The following is a 17545-nucleotide window of genomic DNA, read 5'->3' as shown; positions in this document are numbered from 1 at the left end:
GCAGGAAGTGTCACAGACAAGGTTACAGAGAGAGACTGTGCAAGTCAGACAAAAAACACAACCAAGGAGAAAAACAACACCAAATGAAGAGTTTCACATACAAAACCAAGCAAATGCATAAAGTTTCAAAATGTAAGACAGAATCAGACAACTTAGAGTCTGATGAAGATGAGTTGTCATGCCTAGAATTGCCTACTATTACTGAAAGAGATCACAAAATCATATGAATCACAATAGATGTGTCTGTTGTAAAACTGAAAATGGAACTGGACACAGGGTCAGCTTTGTCTATAATTTCAGAGGCTGACTACAATAGAATACCATCAGAGAAGACCTCAGTGATGCTAAAGACCTACAGAAGCAAAAAAGTGTTCCACAAAGACAAACTGAAGGTAAACGTATGGAGGCCAAACACAGCGGGTAGACCTTTAGGTATTGAAAAGTGGAGGACCAGCACTTTTCAGTTGTGAATGGTTGAGAAAAATCTAACTATACTGGCACTCAGTGAAAGCTGTCAGTATGGCATCACAGGTAACTGCAGCCCAAATGGTAGCCCTAACCAGAGGCTGTCACAGCTGCTTAATGCTAATCAGAAGGTGTTTGAGAAGGGAATAAATAAACAGATCGAAGAATTGGCCAAAAGCTGTTTGGCTGCCAGTAAGTTCAAGATGCACCCCCCACAGGCAGCGTTACACCCATGAGAATGGCTGTCTTCACCATGGTAAAGAGTACATATTGACTTTGCTGGGCCATTCATGGACTCCATGTTTCTGATTGCTGTGGATGCTCATTTGAAGAGGCCGGAGGTTATACCAATGAAAGTCAACCACCTCAGCAAAGACTATCTCCGCTCTGAGGACTATCTTCCCCAGAAATGACTTACCAGAACAAATTGTAAGTGACGATGGACCACAATACAGTACACATCAGAAGAATTCCAACTGTTCATGATGGAAAATAGCATCAGACATTTCAAGTCAGCTCCTCGCCACCCAGCAATGAATTTGTTAGCTGAAAGGTTTATCCAAACCTTCAAGAAATCAATTGAAACAATGGACAAGGAGAACATTTCTCTACAGCACAAGGTGGACAACTTCTTTTTTGTGCCTCGGAACTCTATTCATGTAATGACACATGGAACACCTGCAATGCTGTTCATGAGCAGGAATCAGATCTCGCATAGACCTCCTGAAACCAGATCTGCGGAGCAAAGTGCAGAATAAACAGATCAGCCAGTTGCCAAGTGAAGCAGCAAGGAGCTTCGATATTGGACAAGAAGTTCTGGCGCGTGATTATTGCGAAGACAAGTGGACACCCAATAGGATAGCTACAAGAACCAGACCATTGATGTACACAGTGGATGTTGGAGATCAGACATGGAGATGTCATATGGACCAGATACTGGATGCTCAACCGAAGAACACAACTGAGTTGATTGCATCCAACAAGACAGACACGTTACAGTCACTGGACTTACCTCTCAGTGATGATCATGTCACTGACAGCAACGTGACATGGAAAAGACACCTACCAAACCCAATGCCACTCCACAGGTCTAGAGGCACGACAAGAACATTATCGTTGACAAGACTCCTGCCAAACCTGATGCCACTCCACAGGTCCAGAGGTGCTATCCTGAAAGAAACAGAGCACCACCCAAAAGACTGAACCTTTAGAACTGTGAAGTTAGTTATGAACTCTTATTGTGAAAGCATGTTTATTTGGAATATGGGTTTATGAATGGGAAATTGAATGTTTTGTACATATACTGTTTTATGTTGCATTAATCTAAAGGGAGAGAGTGTAATAAATGGATCTATTTCTTTTAGAGCAGTGAACCCCCCTGTCCCTTAGCACTACGTATTGTTCGGTTGTCTGCGCATTTGCTGTTGTCTACACATGCACATTGCTGTTGTTTTCACTCTCTCTCTCTTTCTCTCTCTTTCTTCTCTCTCTATCGTTATCTCTCTCTCTCTCGCTCGTAAATACACCCATCTCCCATATGCGTTCTTTTACTTAATTGATATGTAATTGTACAGGTGCAACTATCACCTCTTATAATGTGAAATCAAGCGACTCTGATGACAAAAGGGCTTTGCTTCCAGATGAGCTCAATGCCTTCTATACTCGCTTTGACCATCAAAACAAGGAAACACCATCACAATCTCCCATAGTCCCCAATGGTCCTGTGATTACAGTTTCCTAGGCTAACGTGAGAGCATCCTTCAGAAGGTGAACCCTCAGAGAGCATCCAGCCCAGATCGGATATCTGTCTGAGTACGAAAGACCTGACTGGTCTACTGGCTGGAGTGTTCAGTGAGATCTTTAACCTCACTTCGGTGGTCTGAGGTACCCATCTGCTTCAGGCAGGCTTCATTTATACTGATACCCAAGAAGATTGTGGTAACCTGCCTTAATGACCATTGTCCAGTAGCACTTATATCCACTGTGATGAAGTGTTTTGAGTCGTTGGTGATGAAACATACCAACTCCTGTCTGAGAAGTGACTTAGATCTGCTCCAATTTTCCTACCAGAACAACAGGTCCATAGGCGATGCCATTTCATTGGCTCTTCACTCAATCCTGGAACATCTGGACAACAAAGATGCATACAAAGGGATGCTCTTTATCAAGTAAAGTTGGGCAGTCAATACTATCATCCCCTCAAAACTAATCAATTACCTTCAAGACCTTGGCCTCAATACCACCTTGAGCAATTGGATCCTCAAATTCCTCATTTGCAGGCCCCTGTTAGTTTGGATTACCAACAACATATAACCTCCACAATCTCCATCAGCACAGGTGCACCACAAGGCTATGTGCTTAGCCCCCTGCTCTACTCGTTTTACACTTATGACTATGTGGCTAAGCACAGCTTCAATGCCATAGTTAAGTTTGCTGCTGACAATACAGTCATGGACCACATAAAAGGTGGTGATGAATCAGCATATAGGAAGGAGATTGAAAATCTGTGAGGGTGGTACAGATTTACTCACTGTTACTCACTGTCAGCAAGATTGAGAAACTGATTATTGACTTCAGGAGGAGGAAACTGAAGGTCCATGAGCAAGTCTTCATTGGGGAATCAGAGCCGGAGAAGGTCAGCAACTTTAAATCCCTTGGTGTTATTATTTGAGAAGTCCTGTCCTGGGCTCAGCACATAAGTGCAATAATGAAGAAAGTACAGCAACACCACTACTTCCTTAGAAGTTTGCGAAGAATCAGGATGACATATAAAACTTTGACAAACTTCTGTAGATATATGGTGTTGAGTATATTGACTGGCTGTATCTCAGCCTGGTATAGAAAATCTTGCAAAAAGTAGAGAATATGGCCCCGTCCTTCATGGCTAAAGTCCTCTCTACCATTCAGTACATCTACACAGAGCCTTGTCACAGGAAAGCAGCAGTCATCATCAGGGACACCCACCATCCAGGTCTTGTTCTCTTCTCACTGCTGCATCAGGAAGAAGGTACAGCACACCACCAGGTTCAGGAAAGTTATTGCTCCTCAACCATCAGGCTCTTGAACCAGTAGGGATAACTTCACTCAACTTCACTTGCCCCGTCACTGAACTGTTCCCACATCCTATTGACTCACTTTCAAGGACTCATCATTTCACGTTCTTGATATTTATTGCTTATTTATTTATTTGTGATTATTGTTGTTATTATTTCTTTTTATATTTGCACAGTTTGTTCTCTTTTGTACACAGGTGGTCTGCCCTGTTAGTGTGGTATTTCATTGATTCTATTGTGGTTATTGGATTTATTGAGTATGCTCACAAAAAAAAACCTCAGGGTTGTTTATGGTGACATATATGTAATTTGATAATAAATGTACTTCCAATTTTTAACTTTTACAGGGGTGAGAGGGGAACCAGAATGGAAAAATGGAGTAGATGGGAGGGGGAGAAAATTTACAGGAAGTTAGAGAAATCAACGGTCATGCCATCAGGCTGGAGGCTGCTCAGATGGAAATGAAGTCTTGCTCCTCCAACCTGAGTTTAGCCTCATGGCAGTAGAGGAGGCCATGGACGGACATGTCAGAGTGGGAGTGGGAAGCTGAACTGAAATGGGTAAACAGAGCAAAGGCGCTTAACAAAGCAGTCCCTAATCTGCTTTGGGTCTCACTGATTCAAAGGATGTTGTGTCGGTAACACCAGATACAGTAGATAACTTCCAGAGACTGCTTGGGACCTTGAATAGTGTTGAGGAAGGAGGTGCAGAGGGAGGTGTAGCACCTGTTATGCTTGTAGGGATAAGTGCCAGGAGGTAGATCAGTGGGAAGGGATAGGTGTTTTCAGAGAGTCACATAGAGAGCAATCCCTTCAGAAAATGGAGAGGTGGGGGGGGGTGGTAAAGAGTTAACCATCTCCAATTAAGTCTGGTTTGACCAAACACAAATAACATTCTTCTGGTGATAAAGTTAGTTTCTGTAGGTTCTGTAGACTGTAACCTTATTACTGTGACATGGTGTTGAGCAATGTCTAACTGCAGGCAATTTAGGATTCTTAAGAGACATTGATATTCCGAACATGATTTAACTGGAGTGCTATGACTAAAAAGGGACTGGATAATTAACAAGTGCAGCAGTTTTTCACGCACACCATCATTTTTTGCCAGTACAAGCTAACAGATTAAAGGCTCTTTTCTAGCTCACGGATTCTGTTATGGTTTGAATTTTGTTTAACTCACTACAAGTTAGTGCACTCACTGAAAGAGCAGAGCTGGGTAAGTATGTAAATTGGGCGTAGTCTCTTGTTGAGGAAAGTGAGAGTTAAGATGCTTTCTTGTGGCAAAAACAGAAGGAGCTCTTATTGTATGTGTTATGTGTGCTTTAGCTGAGTCAGTGTTGGACTGCCAGTTCTGTTAAATTAAAGCCTTGGTTTTGTCATTCAATTCTGTCTTTTCAAGGTAATGAGATTCACTACAGAGAGGCATGCCAGACTTGTTCTTCAGGATCATTCCGGAATACCACGCATATGCACAAATGCCAGCCTCACACTAAGTAAGACCTTCTCTTGGAATCTGTGGAAAGGCTCAAACTTTTGAATGGTTATTACCCTACAACCATCAGGCTCCTGAACCATGTAGTTAACTTCATTCACCTCAACTCTAAATTGATTCAGAATCAGATTTAAAATCACTATCATATGTTGTGAAATTTGTTGCTTGCAGCAGTAAATTGCAATACATAATAATAAGAAACTATAAATTACAATAAGAAGTATATATTTTATAATTTAATTAAATAAGTAGTACAAAAAGAGAGCAAAAAATGAGGTATTGTACATGGACAACCAACAGGAATTCTGCAGATGCTGGAAATTCAAGCAACACACATAAAAGTTGCTGGTGAACGCAGCAGGCCAGGCAGCATCTCTAGGAAGAGGTGCAGTCGACGTTTCAGGCCGAGACCCGTCCTGACGAAGGGTCTCGGCCTGAAACGTCAGCTGCACCTCTTCCTAGAGATGCTGCCTGGCCTCCTGCATTCACCAGCAACTTTTATGTGTGTATTGTACATGGGTTCATTGTCCATTCAGAAATCTGATGGTGGAGGGGAAGAAGTTGGTACTAAAGCATTGAGTGTGTGTCGTCAGGCTCCTGTACCTCCTCCTTGATAGTAGCAATGAGAAGAGGGCATGGTCCTGGGTGATGGGGATCCTTATTGATCAATGCCAACTTTTTGGGGCATCGCCTTTCGAAGATGCCCTCGATGCCCATGATGGAGCTGGCTGAGCTCACAACTTTCTGCAGTGTTTTTCCACCACCTACAAACTAGATTTTCTGGTTAGAATAACACGTGTGTCCCTGATGCTTTGTGGACTTATTTGTACACCCGGGATTCTTACACTGATGGTTCAACTGTACTGTTTTAGAGCCTTCCCCACACAAGGAGGGGAGATTAATATTGATTGATATGAAATCTATTCCTCAGCACTATCTCAGTCTCTTGCTCATCTTCCTAGTTCCTAGTTCCATGTTGCTAGTGATGATATTATATCAGAGGCTCCGACCTGGGACCAGCGGCAAGGGCCATCACAAAGAAGGCACATCAGCGCCTCTACTTCATTAGAAATTTGCCTAGATTCGGCATGTCATCATTGGGCCACTACAGTAGCGTAGTGACTAACACCAGAGAGGTTCGGTTCTCGCCACTGCCTGAAAGAAGTTTGTATGTCCTCCCCATGACCATGTGAGTTTCCTCCGGGTGCTCTGGTTTCCTCCCATCCAAAGACGTACCAGTTGGTACAATAATTGACCATGGTAATTTGTCCTGTAATTAGGCTAGGGTTATATCAGGGTGGCAAGACTCAAAGGGCTGGAAGGGTGTATTCCATGTTGTATCTCAATAAATAAATATCTTTGAGAAACTTCTATAGATGCACCGTGGAGAGTATCCTGACTGGTTGCATCATGGCCTGGTATGGAGTCACCAAAGCCCAGGAATAAAAAGGCTACAGAAAGTGGTGGATACAGCCAGTTCATTACAGGGAAAGCCTTCCCCACTATTGAGCGCATTTGCAAGGTGCGTTGCCACAAGAAAGCAGCATCCATCATTAAGAACCCCCAGCTTCAGGCCATGCCCTTAGGTCCCATACCACCAGGTTCAGGAACAGCTATTACCTTACAACCACCATCCGCTTGAACCAGCGTGGATAACTTCAATCACCTCAACACCAAACTGATTCCAGAACCTATGCACTCATTTTCAAGTTCTCATGTTCTCAGCATTATTTATTTATTTATTTATTTATTTATTTGCACAATTTGTTGAATGGTATATTGATTGTTTGCCGGTCTTTGTTCACCGAGTTTTCCATAAATTCTATTGTACTTCTATTTTCCTGCGAGGAAATGAATCTCAGAGTCATATATGGTGACATCTATGTACTTCAATAATAATAAATTTACTTTTACTTTTTAATGCACTTTTCGCTCATTGTGCCTGCAGTGGTCAAGAAGAAGACACTGACTACTGTTTCTTTTACAGTTGCACAGCTTTGGGGATGATCCTTCGTTATAAAGGCAACAGCACTTCTGACAATCTCTGTGTATCTAAGACAAATAATTTGCTGCCAAAAATCTCTAAAAAGCTAAGTAGGTATTGCATGCAGTTTTAAAAAATCTAAGCAACGTTTTAATTTCTGCCCAGCATAGATTAAGTGAGGATTCATGTGTAAACTTTACTTGCTTCCTGGAATGTATAAAATCTTTGATTTTCTTTAGAAGTGATAGATTGAAAGACAGAAGGAAGGATAAAGTTCTTTGAAATTTACTGATGTGATGTTAAGCTAACTGCTTTCTTAGACAGATGTAAAGATCCAAAGATAATTCTAAGAAGAGGAAGGTTGGTGAAGTTCTAGACAAAATTTATTGCCCAACCAACATAACCACGCTATGTTGGTGGGTGCAGGTTGTGGGCAAGTCAGCTCCAGTTTTCTCTATACACGTGTAAATCTATCTTGGTTTTTTGGTTCATAATTGCAGATTTAAATCACATTGCAGGTAGCACATAATATAGTGGTTAGCTCAATGCTTTACAGCGTCGCCATTCGGGGTTCAATTCCCAACACTGTCTATAAAGAGTTTGTACGTTCTTCCTGTGACTACATTGGTTTCTGCCAGGTACTTCGGTTTCCTCCCACATTCCAACGAGGTACGAGTTAGTGTTATTAGTACGTTGTGAGCATGGAAGTTGGTGCCAGAGGCATGACATTACTTGTGGGCTGCCCCAACACATCCTCTGACTGTGTTGGTCATTGAAACAAATGACACATTTCACTGTATATTTTGATGCACATGTGACAAATAAAACTAATCTTTCTTCTTTGAAACCTTATTGGGTTCTTCCGCTTCAACTTCAAAGATGAAATCAAAAACAATACTTTCTATCAACATAACATGGAATATGGAATAAAGATCTTCAAAATAAATTTATTTCAATTGCCTCTTTAATATTAGACCATAGGACTATAAGACATAGGAGCAGTATTAGGCCAATCAGCCCATTAAGTCTGCTCTGCTATTCCATCATGGCTAATTTATTAACCCCTCAACCTTATTCTCCTGCCTTCTTTCTGTAACCCTTGGTGCTTCTCACTAGTCAGAACCTATCTATCTCAACTTTAAAGATGCCCAATGACTTGGTCTCTAAAACTGTCTGTGGCAATGAATCCCACAGATTCTCCACCCTTTAGATGAAGAGATTCCTCCTTATCTCTCGTCTAAAGGGACCTCTTTCTACATGGAGGCTGTGCCTTCTGGTCCTAGACTCCCCCACTACTGAAAACATCCTCTCCACATCCACTCTTCTAGGTCTTAATATTGGAAGTTTGGAATAAAATGCTGACCAGAGAAGTGGATTTTGGTACATTCCAAACATGGCAGCTGATCCTTGTGACTTCACAATATTCAGAATTTCCTAAATTTCCCGAAACAAGGATTAACTCTTGGCATCAAGAGAGAAAGGCTTGTATCTCAGCATCACTTTCCAGTTCCCCTTGACGTTCCCATACACTGTGCGTGCAAAGAAGCACTCTTCCAATTCAGTCACTCTTGTAATGCAGAAAACACAACAACCAATTTGTACAAAGCAAGCACCCACAAATATAACTTGAGATAGCAATCAGATATTTTTGTTTTTTTTTTGTTGGTGCGAGTTGAGGTATAAATAATGGATACAACACCAAACAGGGCTCCCTCCTTTGCCTTTTTATTCAAGATTCTGCCAGGTGATTTTTCACATTTACCAAACGGATGATGGTATAATGTTTCACTTAGAGGATGACATCACCAAAAGTGCAGCAATCATAGTTACAGAAACAGTCCCTTTGTCCCATCTAATCCATGTTGAACAGTTATTCTGCCTAATCCCAGTGACCTGCACCTGGAGCATAGGCCTCCATTCCCCTCCATTCCATGTACTTATCCAAACTTCTCTTAAATGTTGCGATCAAACCTGCGTCCACCATTTCCTCTGGCAGCTCGTTCCACACTCACACCACCCTGAGTGAAGAAGTACCCTCTCAGGTTTCCTAAATGTTTCACCTTTTACCCTTAACCTTTGACCTCCAGTTCCAGCCTCACCCAACCTCAATGGAAAAAGTCTGCTTGCATTTACCATATCCATACCCTTTATAATTTTGTATGCCTCTGTCAAATCTCCCCTCATTCTCTTAAACTCTAGGGAATAAAATCCTAACCTATTTAACCTTTCCCTATAACCCAGGTCCTCAAATCCCAGCAACATCCTTGTCAATTTTCTCTGTACTTTTTCAATTTCATTGATATCTTTGATGTAGGTGGTGACCATAACTGCACACAATGCTCCAAATTTGGCATCACCAACATCTTACATAGCTTCAACATGACATTCCAACTCCTGTATTCAATACTAGGATTTAGGAAGGTCAATGTGCCAAAGGTTCTCTTTAAGGACCCTCTGATGCCACTTTCAAGAAATTATGGGTCTGTATTCCCAGGTCCTTCTGTTCTACCACACACCTCAGTGGTCCCCCATTCACTGTGTAACTGTGATTATGAGCTCCAATCTCTGGAAGGGAATTTGAACCCACAGCATGGTGGCTAGGACTGTAAGACTTAATTCTGCCCCTGACTTTCTTGAATTTCTGGCATACTGCTGATGTCTTCCACAGTATTGACACAAAATACTTAATTCAGTTCATCCACCATTTTTGTTCCCCATTTCAACCTCTCCAGTGTCATTATTGATGATAAAATTGGTCCCTTGGAGAATCAGAGTGGACAGCTATGTGCAGAGCAAAAAGAGATGGGGGAGATTTTGAACAATTTCTTTTCTTCAGTATTCACTAAGGAGAAGGATATTGAATTGTGTAAGGTAAAGGAAACAAGAAGGGTAGTTATGGAGAGTATGACAATTAAAGAAGAGGAAGTATTGGCACTTTTAAGGAATATAAAAGTGGATAAGTCTCCGGGTCCGGACAAGATATTCCCTAGGACCTTGAAGGAAGTTAGTGTAGAAATAGCAAGGGCTCTGACAGAAATATTTCAAATGTCATTAGAAATGGGGATGGTGCTGGAGGATTGGCGTATTGCTCATGTGGTTCCATTGTTTAAAAAGGGTTCTAAGAGTAAACCTGGCAATTATCAGCCTGTGAGTTTGACGTCAGTGGTGGGTAAATTGATGGAAAGTATTCTTAGAGATGGTATGTATAATTATCTGGATAGACAGAGTCTGATTAGGAACAGTCAACATGGATTTGTGCGTGAAAGGTCATGTTTGACAAATCTTATTGAATTTTTTGATGAGGTTACTAAGAAAGTTGACGAGGGTAAAGTGGTGGATGTTGTCTATATGGACTTCAGTAAGGCCTTTGACAAGGTTCCACATTGAAGGTTAGTTAGGAAGGTTCAATCGTTAGGCATTAATATGGAAGTAGTAAAATGGATTCAGCAGTGGCTAGATGGGAGACGCCAGAGAGTAGTGGTGGATAACTGTGTGTCAGATTGGAGGACAGTGTGTAGCGGTGTGCCTTAGGGATCTGTACTGAGTCCAATGTTGTTTGTCATATATATTAATGATCTGGATGATGGGGTGGTAAATTGGATTAGTAAGTATGCAGATGATACTAAGATAGGTGGTGTTGTGGATGATGAGGTAGGTTTTCAAAGCTTGCAGAGATATTTAGGACAGTTAGAAGAGTAGGCCAAAAGATGGCAGATGGAGTTTAATGCTGAAAAATGTGAAGTGCTACATTTTGGTAGGACTAATCAAAATAGGACATACATGGTAACTGGTAGGGCATTAAAGAATGCTGTAGAACAGAGGGATCTAGGAATAATGGTGCATAGTTCCCTGAAGATGGAATCTCATGTGGATAGGGTGGTGAAGAAAGCTTTTGGCTTGCTGGCCTTTATTAATCAGAGCATTGAGTATAGGAGCAACACACAATCAAAGTTGCTGGTAAACGCAGCAGGCCAGGCAGCATCTCTAGGAAGAGGTGCAGTTGACGTTTCGGGCCGAGACCCTTCGTCAGGATAACTGAAGGAAGAGCCAGTAAGAGATTTGAATACCTCTTCCTAGAGATGCTGCCTGGCCTGCTGCGTTTACCAGCAACTTTGATGTGTGTTGCTTGAATTCCCAGCATCTGCAGAATTCCTCGTGATTGAGTATAGGAGTTGGGGTGTAATGTTGAAATTGTATAAGGCATTGGTAAGGCCAAATCTGGAGTATTGTGTACAGTTCTGGTCACCGAATTATAGGAAAGATGTTAATAAAATTGAGAGAGTACAGAGGAGGTTTACTAAAATGTTGCCTAGGTTTCATCTCTTAAGTTACAGAGAAAGGTTGAACAAGTTAGGTCTTTATTCTTTGGAGCGTAGAAGGTTGAGGGGGAACTTGATAGAGGTGTTTAAAATTATGAGGGGGATTGATAGAGTTGACGTGGTTAGGCTTTTTCTGTTGAGAGTGGGGTAGATTCAAACAAGAGGACATGAGTTGAGAGTTAGAGGACAAAAGTTTAGGGGTAACATGAGGGGAAAATTCTTTACTCAGAAGTGGTAGCTGTGTGGAATGAGCTTCCAGCAGAAGTGGTTGAGGCAGGTTCTATGTTGTCATTTAAAGTTAAATTGGATAGATATATGGACGGGAAAGGAATGGAGGGTTATGGGCTGAGTGCAGGTCGGTCAGACTAGGAGAGAGTAAGAGTTCGACACAGACTAGAAGGGCCGAGATGGCCTGTTTCCGTGCTGTAATTGTTATATGGTTATTATTACTTTCCCTCTTTTTTTTTACTCTTTATATATCTGAAACACTTTTATATCCTCTTTTACATTATTGACTAGCTTACCCTCATATTTCATCTTTTCTTTCCCTACTACTTTTTTAGTTCTGTTGTTTTGTAAAAGCTTCCAAATCCTCTAGCTTCCCACTAACTTTTGCTATAGAGTTTGCCCTCTCTTTTGTGTTTGACTTCACTTGTCAGCCACAGTGGAGGTGAGGTGTCACTGAATGGAACACAATTAGTACTTGAGCGTAGGCCAGCAGAGAGGAATGAAGAGGCATTTGCAGATAGTAATTTCTTTCATGAAAACTTTAAGAACTTCATCATCACATATATATAGAGATAAGGGATAATGAGAAAAGATAAAGCATTTCCTGAATATCCTCTTCCTATAGATGCTGCCTGGCCTGCTGTGTTCACCAGCAATTTTTGTGTGTGTTTCCTGAATATCCTGGCTAGTTTATTGGAACAAACAGGTTTCAGAAGCGAAGAAATATTATTGAATATTATAGAATCAGAATCAAAATCAGGTATAATATCACTAGCATAAGTCATGAAATGTGTTATTTTTGTGGCAGCAGTACATGATAAATATAGAAAAAATTACAATAATTATATATGTATATTGAATAGTTAAGTAGTGCAAAAAAACGAAATAAATAAAAGTAGTGAGGTAGTGTTCATGGGCTCAATATCCATTTAGGAATCGGATGGCAGGGGTAAAAGCTGTTCCTGAATCGTTGAGTGTGTGCCTTCAGGCTTCTATACCTCCTTTCTGATGGTAACATTGAGAAGAGAGCATGTTCTGGGTGGTGTGGGTCCTTAATGATGGATACTTCCTTCCTGAGGCACCACTCCTTTAGAAGATATCTTGGATACTATGGAGGCTAGTACCCATGATGGAAAATTTTACAACACTCTGCAATTTATTTCAATCCTGTAGTCCACCCCGCGCCCCCAGTACAATATGGTGAATAGTGAAATGCTTGGAGAGAGTGGATGTGGAGAGGATGTTTCCTACGTTATGAAAGTCTAAGACCAGAACACAGAATAGAAGAATGACCTTTTGGAATAGTGAGGAGGAGGAATTTTTTTAGCCAGAGGGTGGTGAATCTGTGGAATGAATTTCCACAGGCAGTTATGGAGGCCATGCTATTGGGTATACTTAAAGCAGAGGTTGATAGGTTATTGATTAGTCAGGGTGTCAAAGGTTATGGGGAGAAAGCAGGAGAATGGAGTTGAGAGGAATAATAAAACAGTCATGATGGAATGGCCCAATTCCACTCCTGTGACTTATGATCTTATGGTCTAAGAAGCTAGCCTCAGGTCTTCAAAAAGTTTTAGTAGCTCTGGTTTAAGTTCACCTAACTCAGGAAAATGTGTCACAGTTATTCAGATGTTTAACAATATTTATACATATCAATTTTATTTCAGCAAATTCCGTTAACTTGTACATGGTATTGATAATGGTGGTGATGACCATTCTTTGTGTCCTTGTAATACTGAAATCAGCACACTGCAATACATCTAACATACGAGGTAAGGGGTCATCCTTTTTATAGTCATATTGGGAGTTTAGGAAACTGACATTCAAGACCTCTTATGTAGAAAGCAGGGGCAGTGGCTCTTCATCTAATAAATACATTAAATGCTAAGAAGACAAAACATGAATTGTTTCAAATCATTGCAAATGGGTGGCTTGTTTAATACAAAGTCGAAGATCTTGACATCTCTTTAAACTGATTTTGTCATGTTTGCCTTACAGAAATTGGAATGCTGGTCAAACTGAGGGTGAGTATTAGTGAATTAACATAAATAACATGAGCAAGAGCTAGCCGTGTGATCCCTTGAACCTGTTCCACCATTCAGTCAAATCATGGATGATCTCTCTCTTGTCTCACTTCAACTTCCCTGCCTCTTTCTTATAAACCCTGACTCCTCTGAAAATTCAATTACTCTGCCTCCACTGTTCTCTGAGATAGTGAACATTGATGATTCATTAAAGTCTGAGAGAGGAAATTCCTCATCTGTGTTGGATGGGTGACCATTTATTTTGAAACTCTGTCCCCTTGTTCTACAATTTCCAACAAAGAGAATCTTACATGTTTTAATGAGTGCACCTCAGGTTTTTCTAATTTCCAAAGAACCTGCTCCTTTTAAGAGAACTTCTTCATCCTCAAAATTGACCTGCCAAACCTTCTCTAAGCTGAATTCAATGCATATATATCTTTCCTTAAAGAAGACCAAATATGCATGCTGTACTCTAGGAGTAGTCCCACCAACATTATATGTCTTAAAGAGATACTTCTATTCTTTTATACTCTATTTGCTTTGCAATCAAGGTCAACATGTGGCGACCCACTTTCTGGCACCCACAAACCGGCTCACGAAACAGCGCGCGCAGGCAGAGGGCCGGCAGCAAAAAGGGCGCCAGGCCATCTTCACCAGCAGGGGGAAAATCCCGCGCGCAGCAAGGGTCTGGGAATATGCATTCCCCACAGTAGTCCCACCCAGGGAGGGCGGGAACAGGAAGGCTTTAAAGCGGGCCGTGAAGTTTGAATAAATCTCTTTCATCGCAACTCTAACTCACCGACTCCGTGTGATTATTCTAGCGCTGTGTGTAGCACATCGCTACAATTGGTGACCCCGACGGCCCAAACGATATTTGGACTAGAGATGACCGACGCTGCATCTGTTCACGCAGTTTCGTTAAAACTGCCAAGCTTCTGGACGCTGCAACTCCATTTATGGTTCGAACAAGCAGAAGCACAATTCCACATTCGGCAGATAACCTCGGAGTCCGCTCGCTACTACTACGTGCTGAGCTCCCTCGACCAGGAGACTGCTGCACAAGTTGAGGAGTTTATACAGTCGCCCCCGGAGGACGGCAAATACACAGCATTCAAAGCCCTGCTCATAAGGTCTTTCGGACTCTCACGGCGTGAACGAGCACGCCGCTTAATGCACCTGGATGGTTTGGGAGACAGGCCGCCGTCAGCATTAATGAACGAGATGCTGGCCCTGGCTGAAGGACACAAACCCTGCCACATGTTTGAGCAGGCGTTCCTAGAGCAACTGCCCGATGCCATATGCCTGCTGCTGTCCGACGCAGATTTCAGCAACCTCCGGGAGGTGGCGGCCTGAGCAGATGTGCTGTGGAATGCCAGGAAAGAGAGAGGGGCATCCGTCGCACAGATCACCAAGCCGCGAGCCCAACGAACAATGGTGTTTCTACCACCAGCAGTGGGGCACGGAGGCCCGCCGCTGCAGACCACCCTGCAAACCGCCCTGCAAATTCCCGGGAAACGCCAGGGCCAGCCGCCGCTGATGGCTACGGCGGCTGGCCATCAGGACAGCCTCCTGTACGTCTGGGACAAGCAGTCGGGACGCCGCTTTTTGGTCGACACCGGAGCGGAGATCAGCGTCTTACCTCCAACGAGTTACGACACCCGCAACAGAGAACCGGGACCCACCCTGAGGGCCGCTAATGGCAGCACAATACGAACCTACGGCACCCGCACAGTGCGGCTACAGTTCAGCTCCAGCCGGTTCACGTGGGACTTCACACTGGCCGCCGTGGCCCAACCACTGCTGGGGGCAGATTTTCTACGAGCCCACAGCCTGCTGGTCGACTTGCAAGGGAAGCAATTAGTCCACGCCAAGACTTTTCAAACGTTCTCCCTGGGTGAAGCACAGTTGCCAGCCCCACACCTGGACTCCATCACGCTGTCCGACGATGAATTCACCAGGGTCCTGGCGGATTTCCCATCAGTACTGACACCGCAGTTCACGGCAGCCATGCCCAGACACGGAGTACAGCACCACATCCCGACCCAGGGACCACCCCTCCACGCCCGTGCTCGAAGGCTTCCCCCGGACAAGCTCCGACTGGCGAAGGAGGAGTTCAAGAAGGTGGAGGAATTAGGAATCATACGACGGTCCGACAGCTCATGGGCCTCCCCCCTTCACATGGTGCCCAAGGCAACGGGGGGGCTGGAGACCATGCGGTGACTACCGCAGACTGAACAAGGCTACAACGCCAGACCGCTACCCTGTGCCGCACATTCAAGACTTCGCAGCAAACCTACACGGCGCAAGGATCTTTTCCAAGGTAGACCTCGTCCGGGGATACCATCAAATCCCTGTACATCCGGACGACATCCCCAAAACAGCACCTATCACCCCGTTCGGACTTTTCGAATTCCTCCGAATGCCGTTTGGTCTAAAGAATGCCGCACAGACTTTCCAGCGGCTAATGGACGCGGTGGGACGCGACCTGGACTTTGCATTCATCTATTTGGACGACATCCTCATAGCCAGCAGTAGTCGGCAGGAGCATCTGTCCCACCTCCGCCAGCTCTACTCCCGCCTGAGTGAATTCGGCCTTACAATCAATCCAGCCAAATGCCAGTTCGGACTCGACACCATCGACTTCCTGGGCCACAGGATTACTAAAGACGGGGCAACCCCGCTGCCCGCCAAGGTAGACGCGGTCCGCCACTTCCCCCGACCCAACACAATCAAAGGCTTGCAGGAATTCGTGGGTATGGTGAATTTCTACCACCGTTTCCTCCCCTCAGCAGCCCGAACCATGCGCCCCTTGTTCACTCTAATGTCGGGTAAGGGCAAGGACATTACCTGGAACGAAGAGGCCGCAACCGCTTTCGTTAAAACCAAAGAAGCCTTGGCAAACGCCACGATGCTAGTGCACCCCAGAACGGACGTTCCTACTGCCCTCACGGTGGACGCATCCAACACAGCAGTCGGTGGAGTGCTGGAACAACTCATCGAGGGTCGCTGGCAACCCCTGGCGTTCTTCAGCAAACACCTACGACCACCCGAACTCAAATACAGTGCTTTTGACCGGGAGCTATTGGCACTATACCTGGCAATCCGGCATTTCAGGTACTTCTTAGAAGGTAGGCCCTTCACCGCGTTCACAGACCACAAACTGCCTACCTTTGCGTTCACTAAGGTGTCCGACCCCTGGTCGTCCCGCCAGCAGCGACATCTGTCCTACATCTCCAAGTACACGACGGACATCCGGCATGTCTCTGGAAAGAACAATGTCGTGGCAGATGCACTTTCCAGACCTACCATACAGGCCCTGTCCCAGGGGGTGGACTATGCAGCGCTGGCAGAGGCACAGCAGGCAGACGCTGAGATCCCCAGTTACAGGACTGCAGTCTCCGGTTTGCAGCTCCAAGACCTCCCCGTAGGCCCAGGTGAGAGGACCCTACTATGTGACGTAGCTACTGGCCAACCCCACCCCGTCGTCCCAGCAGCCTGGTGCCGGCGGGTGTTCGAATCCATTCACAACTTAGCGCACCCCTCCATCAGGACAACTGTCCGGCTGGTCTCCAACAGGTTCGTGTGGCATGGACTTCGTAAACAGGTCAGTGAATGGGCCAAAACGTGTATACAGTGCCAAACGGCCAAGGTGCAGCGGCACACCAAGGCTCCACCGCAGCGGTTCGAACCCACCCGCCGGAGGTTCGACCACATCCATGTGGATATCGTGGGGCCCCTGCCAGTGTCATGAGGAGCGCAGTACCTCCTAACTATGATAGACCGGTTCACCAGATGGCCAGAGGCAGTCCCGCTCAGCGACACCACCTCCGCATCCTGCGCCCGAGCACTGATCGCAACCTGGGTAGCCCGCTTTGGGGTACCGGCCCACATTACCTCCGACAGGGGCGCCCAGTTCACCTCCAGCCTGTGGTCGGCTATGGCCAGACTTTTAGGATCACAGCTACACCACACAACTGCCTACCA

General features: G+C 44.3%; 1 protein-coding gene across 1 annotated transcript in view; it reads left to right on the top strand.

Moving 5' to 3' along the window:
• Positions 1-17545, top strand: part of tnfrsf9a (tumor necrosis factor receptor superfamily, member 9a) — a 59834-nt gene that overhangs the window by 32553 nt on the left and 9736 nt on the right. The window contains exons 5-8 of the mRNA XM_063033359.1: positions 4917-5010; positions 6997-7103; positions 13205-13309; positions 13536-13561. Of these exons, the coding sequence (XP_062889429.1) occupies positions 4917-5010; positions 6997-7103; positions 13205-13309; positions 13536-13561 (332 nt within the window). The remainder of the gene's footprint in view (positions 1-4916; positions 5011-6996; positions 7104-13204; positions 13310-13535; positions 13562-17545) is intronic.

Source organism: Mobula hypostoma, chromosome 25 (assembly GCF_963921235.1).
Source record: "Mobula hypostoma chromosome 25, sMobHyp1.1, whole genome shotgun sequence".
Classification (NCBI taxonomy): Eukaryota; Metazoa; Chordata; class Chondrichthyes; order Myliobatiformes; family Myliobatidae; genus Mobula; species Mobula hypostoma.
This window is presented reverse-complemented; position numbering and strand designations above follow the sequence as displayed.